This window comes from Nyctereutes procyonoides, unplaced genomic scaffold, assembly GCF_905146905.1.
Source record: "Nyctereutes procyonoides isolate TBG_1078 unplaced genomic scaffold, NYPRO_anot_genome, whole genome shotgun sequence".
NCBI classification, from domain to species: Eukaryota; Metazoa; Chordata; class Mammalia; order Carnivora; family Canidae; genus Nyctereutes; species Nyctereutes procyonoides.
The window spans coordinates 52,754,888-52,772,751 of NW_026575135.1; the positions used below are offsets into that span (position 1 = coordinate 52,754,888).

General features: G+C 53.5%; 1 protein-coding gene across 2 annotated transcripts in view; it reads left to right on the forward strand.

Annotated features, from left to right (window-relative positions):
• Positions 1–17,864, forward strand: part of FSTL4 (follistatin like 4) — a 399,727-nt gene that overhangs the window by 275,619 nt on the left and 106,244 nt on the right. For both annotated transcript variants that reach the window (XM_055302728.1, XM_055302729.1), the window contains exons 5-6: positions 616–809; positions 3,885–4,008. In XM_055302728.1, the coding sequence (XP_055158703.1) occupies positions 616–809; positions 3,885–4,008 (318 nt within the window). The remainder of the gene's footprint in view (positions 1–615; positions 810–3,884; positions 4,009–17,864) is intronic.

The following is a 17,864-nucleotide window of genomic DNA, read 5'->3' on the forward strand; positions in this document are numbered from 1 at the left end:
GCAAGCACGCCTGAGATAAAAGACCAAGGAGTCACAGGCTGTGTGCTTCGGTTTTAATTTCTTAAAGCTTCTTTTTGTTTCTTGGTCATAGACTTGTGTACACATGTTTGTTTTGAAGTAATCCAGCTCTGGGAATGTACTTAATTAACTCAAGCAGGGCTTATTAGTCCTGTTAACTCAAATTCCCTAATCTATGAGGCCAAGTATTCAAAAGCAGCCTTTAAGGTGGGATTAAGGCAAAGACGAGCTATTACAGAATGGAATTGGGGCCGGCTTTCCTAAAGCTGCTGTGGGCTGCCACTGTGAATTCCCCTGGGCCAGCTTCCCCACTGCAACTGCTCTTATGTCTGGCATGTAGTAGGTGCTCAATAAATATTTGTGGGATAAGCAAAGTGGCTCCTTCCAGCATGTGTATCCTGTGAAGCTGTATTCAGTGCTTAGTAAACATCGAGAGGATGGATTGGCAGGCAGACGGACAGACCAGCCCCATCTACCCCACGTGCTCCCCCCATGACCCACAGTAAATGCTCAAGAACTCTCTGTGAGAGGGTCGGGTAACATTCTCTCCACAGCAACGGAGGAGCCTTGCTGCAGTAACTTCATGGTCTCTTCCAGATGACCCATGCACCGTGGCTGACTATGCCCGCCTGAAGAATGTCCTTCTGGCCCTCCAGACCCGTCAGCGGCCACTCCCAGATGGGGACAGCAGACAAGACCCTGCCTCCCAGAAGCGCCTCCTGGTGGAATCTCTGTTTACAGACTTGGATGCAGATGGGGACGGCCAACTCAGCAGCTCTGAACTGGCTCAGGTGGGTGCAGCATTCGCTGAAAACTGAATCGTGAAGGAGCCCGGTTTTCCATTGGGCGTTATAGATGGAGAGAACCGGGGAGATCCCTGTGAGCAGAATCATTTGTCACTGTCTCGTTAATGGGAGACTAAGGGGGCCTCTCTCCTGCAAGAGCAGCCCTTCCCCGGGGAGTCACAGAGCTTGTGTTCACAGCCTCTGGGAATATCTAAGAAACAAACGGACGTCAACGTCGTTTTCCCACCAGCCACCCTCAGCCAGTATTTACAAACAAGCTTTGAAGCACTCTCAGCTAGCTGGCAAGAGACGCACTTCAGAGGGGCAAGTCTCTGATGTTCTCGTTAGGAATTTAATCTTCTCTTCCTTGAGTCGTCTACTTTCCTTAGCAGGAACGTTGAAAGCCAGTAGGTCTGGCTTCACCTGAGCACCTCGGGGGCCATCACCTGGGCAACCCCAAGTCTTCTCCCCAGAGATCTTGCCATTCTTTGGGGTCTAGATATCAACAAACCAACGCCCAGCCTGCCTGCTTGCAGGAACCCTGTGTCTACTCCCAAGCTGTGTGCTTCCATTTGAGCAGACTTGGATCGGACCCTGTGGTTTGCCTTCCTCCCCAAGCACGGCACACGTGTCCCTGACTCCAGCCCTGGGGGGTGGGGGGTAGGGTGCTGGAGCAGTTATCTTCTACAGCAGAAAGTGAAGAAGGAGGAATCCTGGGGCACCAGCCCCTGTAGGACGCTGATGGCAGACAGGCCAGGTAGGCCACAAGGGCTTTCTGGCCAAGCTTCCTGAGCTCAAGCCCCCACTCCGGTATTTACTAGCTAGTGGATGCTGGGAGCCAACCTCCCCTCACTGTGTCTCCCACTCACTTCTTGTCTGTGACCCTCACAGGGTCAGTGGGCCGGCTTAAGGAGCCAAGGCATGTGGGGTGTTCCACATGGTGCCCGGCACGTGGCATAGCCTCAGAGTCAATGCCACTGTCATTATCTCTGTTATTATTTCCCCTTGAAACCTTACAGCCATCCTCTGCCGTAGGAAGTACTACCATTATCTCCACTTCACAGATACTTTTAGATGAGGAAACCCAAGCTCTGAGAAATGAGGCATCTCTCCTGCATTGTGTTCACTGCCAAGCACATGACAGTGCTCAGGCCAGACACAGGTGGGCTGATGTGTATGCACCTGTTCTCCTCACAGCATAGGAGTCTCCCTGGGGCAGCATGGCTCCCACCAGAAGCCTCCACCCTGTCCTCTCAAGGTCTGTGAGGCCAGAAAGTACCCACAAAACCTGAGTACAGAGCAGTCACCTGGAGGCTTTGCCACACAAGGCCCTCTACTACAGCCAGCCCGGAGCCCGCTTAGCAGTGTGAGCTGGGAACCGCAGATCCTAAGGCACTTGCAGATCCTGCCCTGCTCATCCACACTGGGCAACACATGCCAGTCCATCCCGAGCCTGCCTTCCAGGAGGCCTGCTGCCCACAGCCTCCCAGGCTCACACCACCCCAGCCCTCTCAGCTATCGTGCCACCAGCTGCAGGGGTTCTCGGCTCCTAGCTGTGGCTACGACCCCAAGGAGCAGACCCAGCCACCCACAGAGGACCCCAGCCACTCAGGGAAAAAGCCCAGGTCCCATCGGTTACAGTTACCTGAAAGAAGAACCATCTAGCAGTTCCCCATGCTAGAGGCGATGCAGGAACAGGCAGCTTTGGCTTGTCTCAGATAGAAGCACCTGTGGGCTCCCGCCACCCCCAACCCTGCGTGGCTCCCAGGTGGCTGACAAGTAAACAGAACCTTCCTGGGCATGTCGCTCTAACCTGGCGGGGAAGTGCCCCGGGGCACCTGAAGCCGTTAACAAGCGTGGTAATTGAGCTATGGTTTCCTCTTTGAAATTTAATGTATTTAAAGTCCATTTCATAAAACTGCCAAGCGGAGCCCAGCTAAAGTGGGTCTTTCCTTGACACTGAATCAAAGGCATCAGGGAAAAACTTGTCGGTCCTCTGAAAAGTCAATCAATTTCCAATGCAGAAATAGACAAGGGGAAATTTCCATCTTTGGAAGATTGATTTCCGGCGCTATGGTTCATCTCCCTTTTATTGAACACTTACTTGCTGGGTGAAGGGTCATTTTTTTTTAACGTTATCACATTAAATTGCCTTTAATATAGCAGGCCAAGCTGAGACTGTTAAATAAAGAGAAAATGTCTCCGGCCTCCCCTGCCCCCCCCCCAAAATAAAATAATTTCCTTTCTTCTGAGATTTCATCCTGAGCGCTTTCCTTGCACGGCTTGAGTTCCAGACACCCCGGCCTCTGGCTCCAGCTGAGAGAGGGTGCCTGGAATTTCCACACTGGATCACCTTTTGGCCTGTGGCCCATGGTGCTGGGGAGGCCACATGCAGAGAAAAGTTCCTAAGGACACATGCACAGCACCATGCCGGAATCCCAAGGGCAGCCAGAGGCCAGGGACTCAGGCCAAGTCATAGGATGGCAGCCGCCCCCTTTCTGGGGGGAAGGGTGCTGTGGCTCCGAGGTGCTGTCCTGAGATCTGGGAGGGATGGTTTTGGGGAGGCGCAAGGGAAGGCAGCCAGGCATCACTGATGCACCAGTGACCTTGCTGCCCTCCACAGCTGGAAGCCGTGAGCCCTTGATTCCCATGCTCTGGGAACTGAGCCCCTCTTTCTTTGCTGAGTTGATCTGATCAAGCCCCTCTCTTCTCTGTTTTCCCATCTGTGGCAGAAAAGGGTAGACCAGGATCTCCAAGTATCAGGCCTAACTGAGACTGTCTGGGGGTCCGTCTACCCAGATGGAGAGGAAAACGCCTGAACACTCGCCCCGACTCTGCCCCCACCACTGGGTGACCTTGGGAAACTCCTTGCCCTCTATGAGCCTTATCTCTAGAATGAAAGAGAGGCAAGAGAAAAGCAGAGTGTGGGGTGCTCCCCATGGCACATGGAGCTATCACAGGAGCCCTCACCCCCCTCTCAGTCGGCAACTGCAGCCACTTTTGACCTGAGCCATCTCCCAGCCAGACCCACAGCCCTGTGCTCACTCCCTGCTCTGACCTCATCCCTTTCCTCACCCATAGCACGTGCTGAAGGAGCAGGACCTAGAGGAGGACTTCCTGGGGTGCTCGCCCAGCGACCTCCTCCGATTTGATGACTACAACAATGACGGCTCCCTGGCCCTCCACGAGCTCTACACAGCCTTCCGTAAGTCAGCCCCAGGGCAGGGTCCATGTGCAATCAGCCTCTGGGCTGCAGGGCTCTGCAGTCACCCCTGAGTTGTTTCTTTTATACATGAAAGCAGTTTGCATTTGTTTTGCAGCAAGCCTGACCTTTAAGAAAAGGGCAAAAGGAGCATGGGTGGGAAGAGGGAGCGCTTGCTCTGTTCCTTTTGGAGAAAGGCTCTCCTTGGTATGGTTAGAGGAGCCCAGGATGGTGAACTGTGTCTGGGGGAGTCTATGACTGCGCCTGGAAGGAGTGGCTCTTAGGGTTTTCTCCGGACTGCAGCCTGGCCACACCGGGGGCAAATCCTGCAGGAGGGTTCTGGAGGCTTGGCCAGGCAGGAGTAGGGAGCTTCAGCAGAGAGCTCACATAGTTCAGGAGTGAGCAGAGGGGATGGCACTGCCAGGCCCAAACGTGAGACAAGAGCGGGGACACTCTTGGGCCCAAAGAGAGGAAGCCCTGTTATGTCAAATAACACTCGGCCTCGGCTTAAAGCAGGTGATTGGTGTTCCTGCGTGGGGCATCGTTGGACGGGATCCGCAAGCTCACTGCTCCCCACAGCAGGCCCTGTAGTAGGGAGTAAATGTGAAAGCCTCAGGGTGCGGTGAGGATTCTGAACCACAGATCGCGGCATCCTCTCCCCCAACCCCAACCTCTACCAGGAGTTCTGCTTTTCGGAAAAGTATTCCTGCTCCGCATTGACATCCCTTTGGTGCTATTATTGCAAACATTCACCAGGCCTGGGAAGGAGGCCTCCTGACTCATTGGCAGGAAGGGCTCTTGTGGTAGGAGGCAGAGGTCCTCATATGACAGGAGGAGAGAAAGGAATGTGACTCTTCCCTGTGGGAAGTGTCCATGAGCTTGACATGGGATGGTGGTGGCAGGTGCCTTTCTGGTTCACAGCGTCCCTGTTGCCAAGGCTCAAAGTCTAACCCCAATTACAGGGCTCTGCTTGATATCCTGTGACTAGCTAGGCTCCCCATCCTCCTCCTCCCTGCCTGCTCCTGACACTTGTATCGACGTATAGTATTTCATAATAAGGTGTAAATGACTGGTAGGCTTCACCTGCTGTGGGAGGTATTTGCATTGTGGATAGAGTAATTTATGCCTTGAAATAAATCTCAAAGTTTTAGAATGTGTGGCAGTATCAGCAGTTCTCTAGACCTAGCTCACGAGAACCAATTATTAGATTTTCAAGAATTTTGTAGTTAAACAACTGATAGCTTTAAACCAGCCATGGTAGAAATATTTCCACTGCAGAAATGTATACCACACCAATGCTGCAAGGGGCGGGGATGCTTTTTCCTCTGGAGAGCCAGTCATTAGGCATTGACCTGCACATCCCTGGACAAGACCCTCCCTTCTGTCCTCACCACTGCCTCTTGCAGTATTCTCTCCACTTTCCCAAATGGAGACCCCCTGAGGACTCTAATCCCATAGAACGTGAACAAGAAAAGAGGAGATGTCAGGGCAGATGACAGGGAGAGCAGCTCTCCACGTAGGAAAGCAGCAACCAGTGTCCTGAGGACACCTCTAAGATATTCCCAGCGATGCTTTCTGGCTTCAGGCCTCTTTGCAAAAGATGCTAGGAAAGGAAAGGTCAGCACATTTTAGGAGCTAGGGGCCAAGGCTGGACTTCGAGGACTTGCAGGCTGCACCAGGCATCACTATTTAGATGTCTCATGATGACATCACTAAGCAGAACATGGTACTGCTTAGCTCAATCCTGGTACCCAGCACCGCAGAAGCCTCTGCTCCATGAGTTCTGTTCCTGGGAATCAATCCAGGCCAAACAGCAAACTGCTGGCTTTATCCTCGAGGAAATGGAGTGTCCTAGTTGCCCATGACGAAAGAGGACTCTCTGGCCTCCCTAATGAAGATCATTATAAACGTGAGCTACCCGTGGGAGAGGAGGGAAGTCATTGCTTCGCCTCTGGCCATGCAGAGTGAGGTGGTATCTGTTTCCTTCCTTCCTGGATTATTATTTGAAAAGCTTTATAATCATCATTTTTTAAAGCAAATTGAATTCTGCCATCGCCTTGGACTTGTTTTGAACCAGGCAGCCAAACCATTCATCACAACCCAACCCAAAAAAATAGATATGCAATAAAATGTAAACTCACAGCCATTAAGGAAGCCACAAAATGAGTTAACCCAGCCATAAAGGCCTGACATGTGGCCACTCAGAGCATGTGGCGTCAATGGTTTTTCAAAGTCATAGGAACTCTATGCTGAATTTCCATAGCTCTGGGAATGGATTTATGGTTCAGTGAATGTTAAATAGGTAATTGAAATGAGACATATAGGTACAACTTATTACCCAGAAATCAATGGACATTAAGGAAACCTCACTAAAACTCAGAAAGTAATATCTCAAACATTTCGGCAGAACATTTTGGATTTAATTTTAAAACACCAGAGCTGATGGGCTGGCAAAGGCTGAGACTCTGAAATTGTTTTTTTTGTTTGTTTGTTTGTTTTGTTTTTTTTTGTTTGTTTGTTTTGCTGGTGTCCTTGCGTACCAAGCAGGACAGGGTCTTTGGGGTGACTCCTGGCAAGACTTGGCCACTCTATGGAAGGATGGGTTTGGAGGACTTTTCCCTGAGAAGTGGGTTGTATTAAGTTTTTGGTATTAGGGGAAGAGGGTCTCCTAAATCATGTCTTCTCATGCAGCTGGCTTAGCTCAGGCTGGACCAGTGTTTGCCATTGTCTGCAGCTGGCTGAGGGCATTGCCGGAAACCCCGGGTTGGTGGCTGTTGTACTTAGCTGAGTTGGTTTGTGGTGGGGCTGCATCCTCCTCCTGTCTCTGCAGAACAGATGACCCCTCTCCAGGCAGGGGTGCAGAGGACAGGTCCCTCAGCCATGGGAGTCACTTCTGTTCAACTGTCACATGGAGCTAAGTCTCCCCATCACCTGCATCTCTGTATAGCGACAGGAGTGACATAGGAGGGGGGCTTCCATCTATCACCTAAACATTCTCTCCAAGTGGCTTTTGGCATTCCGGATCTCAGAAATAAGGACACAGGGCCCTCTGAGTACATGTCCTCCACCCTCCCCTCCACCTGCACACACAGGGGCAGCAGAACCACTGCTCCTTGCTGGGAGGCAGAGGCCCAGGCTCCAGGGTCCTTGGCCAGCAAGATGCACACCGGCCCTGTCCATTCATCACAATAAATTAATCTAAAAGTTGCTCGTTTAAAAAGCTTTTCAATAATGCATGTTTTTGCACTTTTCTGAATGTTTGGGTTGGGATCATGGGGAAAACATGTTTCCTGAAAGAGGATTTTTCTCTCACTTTAAATTCATTAGAAGTTTCTTCTGCTTTTTAGAAAGATACTTGTCCTTTTAATTAATCCTGTGAGAGCGATGTGTTGGACGGGAAGGGTTTGTGCAGCGAGCAGTGTGGGATGAAGGGCTTCACGCGTTCATGTTCTGAGACCACAGATGCGTCATGTCCAGGAGGAGAACCTGCGGCCAGAGAGCCGTGGGGAGCCGCCTGTGTGGGAGCAGGACACCCTCCCTCGGCTCCAGGCACACAGGCAGGAAACGGTGATTTCATCTGATTACGGCAATATGTCTGTATCCAGGGCAACTCTGTGAAACAGATGGAACGGTCACCTGGCGAATTTATAGCTGTGTTTCTGCCATCACTGCTGCAAAATGGAAGGAAGGCGCACCTAACCTTCCATGTCTTTATCCTCTGGAATGAGGAATGCCTGCCACAGGCCAGACACCATGCTGGACCCACTATCTCAGGCGGCCCCCAAGCACCCCTCCTCCGCCTTCGCCCCACACCCCTCACCCCCGAGCTGAGACAGCGCTAAACCTAGACAGCATCCAGCCTATCCGGCTCCTTCTCTGTATGAGATGAGTTTAGACTCAGTTCAGATGGCGAGGATGCTGCTTTATCCTCTTCTGTTTGGTTCCTGAGTTCTTTTGAGTAGCAAAATGTATAGAGCATGGAGTCTATCAAAAACTTTATGTCTTCCATTCTTGAGTTTGGAGAGCAACTGATCCCTGTGCTCCGGTCCCAGTGCTGGTGGAGGCCCAGACCATTGCTGTCATGACACCTTTTTTTTTTTTTTTAAGATTTTGTTTATTTGGGAGAGAGAGAGAGAGAGCATAAGAGAGCATGAGCGGGGGGAGGGGGCAACGGGAGAGAAAGAAGCAGACTCCTGCTGAGCAGGGAGCCCAACAAGGGGCTCGATCCCAAGACCCTGGGACCATGATCTGAGCTGAAGGCAGATACTTTACCAAATGAGCCACCCAGACGCCCCAGCTATCATGACACCCTTAACCCCCAAGGGAGAAACTGGTTTCCTCACAGAAGACTTGCAAATCACGTGTCCAAAAATCTGATTCACTGTCTTTGGTCCCTCACTTACTCGGGGTATAAAACAGTTAAATTGGAGCACCCAAAGGAGGAATTGAAAATTAGGACACAAGCAGTACTAGGAGTCTCCCCGCCACTCCAAGGACAGAGGGGATGGTGCTTTCTCTTCACCTCAGGCGTAGAGAGAGGGCTTCCAAAGAGGATTCCATATGAGCTCACTATGTGCACCTGAAGCTGAAGTCAGGGTACCATCTGAATCATTCTGCTTATTACTAGGACTTAAGTTGATAGTGGACTCTTGATATCGAGTCCTGTAAAACAACACCTAACATTAATCATGCATCAGCACTAAGTATTATGACCCAATTTTACAGATGAAGAGATAAGAATTCAGAACATTTAAGTAGCTAACCCACAGTCACACAGCCAGCAGGTAGCAGAACCATGCTCAAACCCAAATGCCTAATTCCAGAGACTTCTCATGCATTTAAACACACTTGACAACTCATCAGCATTCTCTAGTAAGGAGAATCTCGCTGTCCCTACAATGGGTTTCCCTAAATTTCAAGTCCCAGCTCAGTGGTCTCCCCCCCTAGGAAGTCATCCTTGATTTCTCTTCCTTCCACAGAGCCCCACACATCTTCTTTTGCATGGTCACATCCTCAGGTTCACCTCTACACGATAACAAGGCTGTGACCTGATGGTTAAATATCAAACCTGGTCCAGATCCTCATTCTGCCACTTACTAGCTATGTGACCTTGGATAGTTCTTTACCAGCACTAAAGCTGAACTTCAAATTCGTCATCTGTAAAGTGGCATAAAAACCACAATAGAGGCATACTCAGGATTAAATGAGATAATAATGTAAGACAATTAGAGTGATACCTTGCATATGGTAAGTGCTAAGTGATCATGAACAGGGGAGGTCAGTGACAGGCATGAAGATTTTTGCATGTGTTCCCACAGCCCCCAGATCTCAGCCCAGCACCCTGTGCCCTGTCATTGTTATCCTGCCCCTAATTAGTGCAGACGCTCCACGATCCCAAAGGCTGTTTGCTTACCGTGTGCTCATGCCTAGAGTGGGGTCTGGCACCCAGGAGACCCTTGGCACATGTGCGTTCAGTGAGGGGATGAAGTATGAGGAGAAATACATGTGGCAAGCAGAGAGGTCCAAACACAGTGTGACTGTCCCCCAGAGGTCCCAGAGGGTCTTTGCCCATCTCCAGGGGGAGCAGAGGAAGCGCCTTGTTGGAGTCCCACAGGCAGGACCCCTGGTGGGGGAGCACCAGCCAAGTTGGAGCAGACCAGCAAGGGTACCCTGGTGGCTTCCTTAGCAGCCCAGACAACCCTGATCACCTGGGTGAGTGGGGTTCGAGGTAAGCCCCGATGCCCACGTTGGCCTAATGCTTCCTTAATGAAGATAAAAGCTCCTTGCCGCATAAAGCTCACATCCTGCTCCCAGGGCCACTAATTGGCCATTCAGCCCTCCTCAGGATAAGTGTTCCGTTAGGCTGTTAGGCCACCTGCCCGCTGCTTAATTGCCTCTACCTCTGACAACTGTGTGTGGAGATAAGGGCTCCTGCTCTGTGCCGCAGCTCAGCTCCGCAGTGGCCCACAGCCCAGCCCCAGCCCCGCCCCACCCCTGGCTGTGAAAGGACCAGGCGCAGGCCCTCGGGCTCCTGCCATCCCACCAGGAGGCTGGCTTTGCCATCTCTGTGCAAATCTGTGCACCTTAGGAAAATTCCTTAGCATTGAATATGGGGTTGTACTTCCTCTGAGTGGAGCTTCCAGAACCTGAAACACACCACCCAGCACAACCCCTGCTGGGCCCCCAAGGCCCCCTCCCGCCCACCTGAGGCCACATCACAATGGCAAAGGCGACACCCACAGGGGAGGACACAGGATGCCCTCTGGAAAACTGGAGAGCCTGGCCCCTCGAGGACCCCCTCCAAAGCTGGGCCCTGGCAGGGTAGGAGGGCAGGCCTCTTGACCAAAACCACTGAGCACAGAGAGCCCCGCTCCCCGATCAGGTTAGTGCCAGAGCAGAGCAGGCCAGCTGACCAGTACAGTTCAGAGGCACCAGGCCAGAGAAGCAAGACCACACATGAGGACAGGTTCAGAACCAGAGGCTGAGAGTGGTAGGAAGGGAGAAGATCAGGAAAGAGGCCCAGAGCAGCTCTCTGGCAGGGGCCAGAGTTGTGAGCCCAGCCGGCAGGCCCTGCCCACCAGGAGCTTACAGACAGACAACCACGATGGCAGACAGACAACCACGGAAACAAAGTGGGAGCTGGGGCAGAGAATAACTGGGTGCAGGGCTTGCTGGGAGGACCTGCTTTCCAGTGAGAGGTTAGGAAGGGACATGGGAGCTGAGGCCCGAATGCCACGTTGGAGATAACCAGGCAGAGGACGAAGAGAGAGGTGGCCGGACAGGTGGGTAATGCGTGCAGCCCTGAAGGGGCACTGGGCCGGGGGTGCCAGAGGAGGCTGTCGGGGCCGATGGCTGCCGGGGCGGCACTGGGAGGGAGAGGCTGGGGCAGGAGCAAGCCCACCTCGCTTGGATCCGCGCCGGCCTCTCCCAGCCCACAGCCAGCCTTCCAGGGGTCTGCAGACGTACAGGCCCAGGCAAGTCCCCAGGCCGGGCCCTGGGTGTCCAGCTGGAGGGCTGCACTTAGCCTCAGAAGCTGCTCTCACCACTGGAGGCTTCCAGTCTCCACTGATGATGGACAGGAAAGCAAGCAAGGCTGCTGTGTGTGGAAGCTCCCCAGTGCCCGAGCTCTGTCCTTCCAGGCTGCTCTCCTCTGCTGAGGGCACAAACGCAGTTGAGGGCGTGCTCACACCTCTCTGCCCCAGCTGTGCCGGAAAAGCCACTGGCGGCCCCTGGAGTGGGGGTGATGTTCGGTGAACATCACTGGGGAGCTGGGCTGCCAAACAGGGACCCCCGTGCATACACCAGGGCTCTGGGGTGGGGGCCATCCCGCCCCTCATCACACTCTAGAAGGGTCGGTTCTGAGCCAGCACTGCTGTTGTACTGGCGCCAGTTCCTGCCTCTTGCCCATCTCCATCCTCACTGGTTTGCTCCTTACAGCTGCATTATCAGCCTGCAGTTTCCAGCATTGTCTAGAGCTGAGTCTTCAAGCACTTTCCATTTTTAAAGATCCCAGCTGGAAGCTGTCAATGGCCTCAGTGCAGAGCAATTGAATAGTAGAAAATGAACTAATTACAGGTTGTTATTGAAAATCTATTATATACAAATTGCAAAGAAAACTCATTAAAATATGATGCTTTGGTGATTTTTTTTTTTTAAACCCTCTGCTTGGAGGAGAGGCAGGGGCAGGATAGCTGTTTACCTTGTTCCTGGGTTTTCCCCGGGTAAGAATTCCCAGCAGGTCTGCAGGTCAGGCTCTGATCTCCCGTCACACAGCCCAGCCTGACATTAAGCGCTCCAGAGAAACTTGAGATGTTGCATGGTATGGAGAGCTCTCTGAATGTTAGCAAATACTCAGACATGGCTGCAGAGGAAACAAAGAATTTCATTACAAAGATATAAAATGAGAACAATTTAAATGTCAGCTTCTTACCAGGATAGCACCATATTGTCCTCGTAAATCTCAATGTTTCTGCAAAGCTTTTGTGAGGACTTCAAAGGACTTCAACGTGCAATTAAGCACTGAAGGTCACATTACGGATTTCCAAGCTTGCTCCCTGGCACTGAGTGCTGAGAAACCTTGGGATGTGAATGGCAGAGCAGCCCAGAGCCCAGATCTCAAAAGGACCCCTTGAGGCCGAGGCCTCTTCCCCCAGCTCCAGGCAAGAGCCCGGAGGGCAAGGCTGAACTTGACAGGCCCCGCCAGTCCCACTGGAGTCTCAGTGTGGGGGTGGCCTGGGTGGCAGGTGTTACCTCCCAACACTGGGGGGCCCTCAGTGTTCCGAGGTGGCTCACTGGTCCTTGCCTTATCGTGACTGTGCCTCGGCAACCCTCCAGCCCCAAAGGCTGAGGGCGCCTTGCCCTGGCCTAGGGCCCAGCCCCCGTCAGGCTCTCCCCCCAGGCTGAGGGCAGGGAAGATGGTAGACAGTTGAAATATGGGCAGAGGTCAGAGCACCAAGAGTGGCTTCGTGAAGATTGCAGCAGAAGGGTCGGGGCAGCCACAAACCCAGGAGGCAGAAAAGAGGGAAGGAGACACAAAGGAGGCTGCCTCTTAGGGGCAAGGTTGTTGTTGCCTGGGGCATTTTGTTCCAGTTGGGGGGTGCAGAGAGGGAGAAGCTTGGAGCTTTCCTTAAGGTAGATGTTCAGCCTGGTGAATAGTAGGTGCTTATTAAGGGCCGTGATGGATGTTTTTTACTGGTAATAAAGAGAAAAGGTAGAGTGGTTGTAACAGTTGAGAATGAAGAACAGCAAGCCGTGGATTCCCTTCAGTGGTGGAGGTCATCTTATTACCCGCCCTCGGTTAGCTCCACAGAGGCATTGGGTTTGCTGGATCGCTAGGTTGGCAGAAAGGCGCCACATAATCTGCAGTCACCTCAGCCTGGACAGCCCCACCCCGTGCTCCATTCCACTCACGCTCTCCTGGTGGAACTTGTTTCTGCCCAAGAGCTAGCTTTCCCCCCGAGAGTACAAAGCCACCCTTAGGCCCCCTTATGACACTGGCATCTGACAAGCCTCCCCCCCCCCCCCCAGTGCTCCCAGGCTGGACTCTGTTAAGGAGGCCCAAGACCAACAGGAGGACTGAGATTTAAGCACTCTCTGCAGTGATTTGGGAAGGCGGGAGGTGCTGCCCACTGACGGAGGAGCATAGGTTCCGATTCTGGGTAGGAGGCAAGCCTCCTGACAACCATCTGCTCAAAGCCCTGAGTTCCATGTCAGCTCTCCCAGGATTTGGTAGATCGCTGGGGGCCTCAGACGTTGGCCTCTGCCTGGGACAGCTCCTGCTGTCCTCAGACCCGAGGGCGCCAGGTTGATACTGGGACAAGCAAACAGGCCAAACTAGTTTGTTGAACAAGGGCTGGACTCAGCAGAGGCACGTGAAGGAAAATCAGTTTTGTTCTCTCTGTGAAAGACTTTCCAACAAACCCGGGGGCTGAGGGGGAGGCTGAGCTGAGGACCTCCAGCAGGGGTCGCCCCTACCGTCACTCTCTAAAACATGGGGCTCCTTGGCAGTGGTTTCCCATGTCGGGCCTCGGCCTGGATGCCAGCACCCCCAGCACCATCCCATTCCTTGTCCCGCTGCATGCGTGTTCGTGATCTGCCCAGGGAATGTGGGAAGGAGCCTGGTGTGGGAGCCGCCCCAGGCCGCCCGTAAGCTGAGCCCTCGGAGAACCATTCCCTTCCAGATGGCATGGGCCATCTTCAGACAGGTGCTTCAGGCATAGCAACTGTTTGTACACTTGTCGGAATTGCAAATCACATCCAGGTGGGAGTGGAAATTGGGCCCAGAGGACTCTGTCCTCTACACAGGTGGCAGAGGGGGATGTATAGGCTGGTGGGTGGCTCTTTCGAGTAGCCACTCTGGGCTCCCCTGTCTTCCCAAAGCTCTCAAGCCCTGCAGGTAGAGCCACTCCTGACCTGAGTGCTAGCCACATGCCAGATGCTGTACCAAGCACCTGCCAGGTCTCCTTCCTCACCCCCCAAGTCCTGCAGATAAGGAAACTGAGGCCCAGGGAAACTGAGTCCTGTTGACTCTAGGGCCCTGGCTACATGTCCTGCTCTAACCAGGACCCTCCATTTCTTCCCCTAGAGAGACCCAGTTCCAGAGAGACCGCTGTGCTCTGTGACCGAGGGTAGGGCCTGGTGTGGAATCAGTGAGGCTGAACCCTGTCTGATGGCCTTCCCCTTGTGCGGCTGCCAAGGGCCCAGCCCAGCACCTGCATTCTCTGTCTGGTTCCCCACGTCCGAGTTCATGTGCTGCAGGTGTCTCAGACAGTCCCCTACATCCCTTTCAGACAACCATAAAGACAGTGCCTCTGGACCAGCAAGCTCCAGCTCTACCGAGAGACGGAAACCCCAAGGAGCCCCCCATCACATAGAACGGGCATCCACCTGCTTCCCGAGTGATCAAGTCCCCCATGGAGAGATGTTTTCCTCTTCAACACAAACCCCATCAAACACCCATCCCTTGCCAGCTGTCACAAATAAATGCACTTGCAGAGACTCCTCTATTCAGCCCCATCTAGCCCCTGCATTGGTCCCAACTTCCGAAGTGCACCTCCGTGCAGCAGCGCCGAGAAGTGTGCCGGCGCCTGACAGCAGGCTCAAAGTCAGGGAGAGGACAGCTAGGAAGCAGGAGTCACGGGGCGCCTTCATGAGTGCTCAGAGCACCCCTCAATCGGGGAACCTCGCTGACGTGCCACCACTAACGGCTGACAGCCAGGGAGCCCTGGCAGGAGGCACCCTCCACGCACCAGCCATATCGGGCCACTGGGGGGGGGGGGTCGCTGTCACTCAGCACACAGGGCACAGGGCACGGTGGGGGATGGAACAGCCTGTGGAGGCCACCTGCAGCCAGCTCAGACATGACAAATGGCAGTGAGTTGAGAGCTGGACCCAAATGAATCAGAGGTCAAACAAGACCAAGTTCCCAAGCTGACCCCTAACACCTGGAGTTGCTGACCCAGTGGACCAGTGTCACTTAGACTCTGGAGACAGTGGTCGTCATGTCTCCTGGGCCACGACCCCGCCTGGAGGGAATGTGGTGCATGCGAGATGTGGGCTGGATCAAGCCTCCTGCCGTGTTGTGACGGTGCCTGTGGCTGTCCAGGGACCCGGAGGACTTGCGGGTGTGGGGTATGTACAGAATCAGTGTCCCACGGGACGGTGGGCATTGGTGCCAGCACTTCCTGATGGAGCTCCGATGAAAGAAATAGGAATGTTCTACAGCAAGGAGGTTGGCTGTAAGGGAAGTAGTGGCTGGGAAAGAGAGCCGCAGGGTTCCCACCTGAAAGGAGCCTTGGAGGCACCCAGTATGCCCTAACCTAACTGCACAGGTCTGCCTTATAGACGTTCTGAGACTGCCCTACACGGTTCAGAGTTCTGTTCACATTTCCTGGGGCCTTAACCTCCCAGCCCCACCATCGCAGAGCCCCTTCCTCCCCTGGCTGCCAGTCAAGGATGTGCATACACCATGTTCCCAGCCAGGAGGGCCCAGGAGGGAACCACAAGGGGAGACTGTCCAGGTGCTGGAGCTGTGGCCTTCAGGGTGGCAGCAGCTTCTGCTGGATGGAGAGGTGGTGATCAGCGACACCTCGTTGGAAGGCCATGTCAGTGTGCTTCCTGCGTGTTCTGAGTTCACAATGAAGGTGTGGGCTGAGCAGGACTCCCAGGCCCGCAGAGTCAGCTCTCCATCATTCACAGGCTGACTCTCCACTTTGAATTACTCATGCCCAGACTCCCAGTGGCCTCCCAGCCTCCCTGCCTCCCCATCTGCCAGGCACCTCCTGGTTGAAGTTCAAAAGCAGCCCTTGAGAAGGGGAAGCAGAACTCACAGCAGCTGGATGTGCTGCTGATGAATTGCCGTGGGCAGTGGTGGTTTCGGAGAGGTGAAGGGACCCAGGATTAAATGGATATGGGATCGGGTGGCGGGGGGCGATCTTCTAACAATGTGAGCCCTGCCTAAGCCTCCGCACTCATGTGCCCATTTCCCTTTGAAGTAAGGAGAGGGCATTGATCTTGGCTTTGGGGTGAGGGCATAGACCCAGATCCAGCCCATGATCCCTGGCCTCCAGAAGGCGGGCCCCAGCCCCTCTGTGGGCAGCCGTGGCTAGGCAGCTGGGCACATGAAATATTCACAAGCCCAGAGGCTGGGTGGCTCAACTTGGAAAGGCCTGTGTTGGATTAAACCGGCTGCACCAAACCCAGCCCTTTGAAGAACAGAGGCACTGTAATGTCTGTAAACGGACCGTCTACCAGGTCACCCAGGGGGCGGGAGGTGGCCTTCATCACAGGAGGACAGTGTGGTCCTTACAATAGCATAGCCACAGGGCCTCAGCCAGGCGTCAGGCCCACCAAATATATAGGGATGGCCTCCTGGATGCCAGGCCCTGCCCCTAACACTCAGACAGGGATGCTCAGAGGCATGGGCATGCCCAGGGTGGGTGGCCAGGAGGCAGCTGCCCCTGCAGTCTCTGTAGAGGCCAGCAACCTTCCAAAGCGAGCCAAGACACCCCAGCAGCTATCAGATGTGTCAGCACCAGGTCTTAGTTTACTGGAGGAAGCTTTCAGATGTGGCAACCATGGTGTTTGAAGTCACAAAAGCAACAGGATAGGAAGCTCTCAGGAAGTATAAGTTTAAGGAAATACCCCAGATTGAAGCAACAGATAAATGTTTGCTCTCACATATTCATTCCTGCCCGGTGCCCACTCCAGGCATCTTCTGGGCCAGGCCCTGGGAGGACAGCAGTGACCATGGCAGCCCTGGCCCTGTTACCTTGTCTCTAAGCTGCTTACTGAGGAAACAGCTCAGGCCTCACAACAGGGAGGCCCTCCCATGACGTGTAGGCAGGATACCCATCACGTGCTGCAGAGGCACCAGGGCTCAGAAGCAGAGCCTTACAGGGCCCATGATGTGTGGTAGAGCTTGCTTCCAAAGCCATATAATTAATCTTGGGTAATAATGGCATTAATAGCCAATGCTTACTAAGTGCTCACCATGTGCCGTAGTACTGCTCTAAGTGAGTTCATTAATCCTTACAACCGTCTATGAGGGACGAACGATCATTAGTCCCTTTCTGCAAAAAAGGCTCAAAGGCACCAAGCACCTGAGTAACTTGCCTGCATCTCTAAGCTGCAGACCTACAGGCCAGGATCTGGACCTGAGAATTGGACTTTAGAGCTCCAGCTAAGCTATATGGCCACTCATGTCACTCTTGACACTTGACCCCAGTACATATTCCAGCAGGACCTGGTGGCACCTCAAAAGAGGCAAATGTTGGTCTTGGTGGTTAGAGAGGGGGAGTGTATCCAGAAAAGGGGGACACTGCTGGGCCCCCCCACCCCACCCCCACTCCCCAGCCTCCTAGCCCACAAAGACCAGCCCATGAGAAGCACTCTTGCTTCTAGAGTCTGTGAAGGACTGCTGTGGGGCTCCAGGAGCCCTAGTCCCAGTGCAATCGGGAGTAATTTGGCAAATACTTTCTGAGGCTCCATGTGTCCAGTCCCAGAGCTTCTGTGGATCTGAGTGGACAAAGGAGCTGCAGCCAGTCAGGCACACAGGAGTCACACAAACCGGGCAGGCAGCAAGAGGCTATGGTCAGTGGCTCTGCTGTGACACTGCTATTCCTAATAACGTTTATTGAGTGTTGACCCATTCATCAGTATCTAGTTACAGTGTTCCTAATGAAAAGAATACCATTCATCCCCCTTTTAGATCTGGGAAAGCTGAGGCACAGAAGGATTAAATCACCGAATGGGGAGCCAGTAGGCTGGGGATTCAAAACCAGGCACTCTGGCCACAGCCCCTCCCCACAACCAGCACATCTCTGACAAAGTCACATGCAACTGAGTCTAAGCTTTAAGTT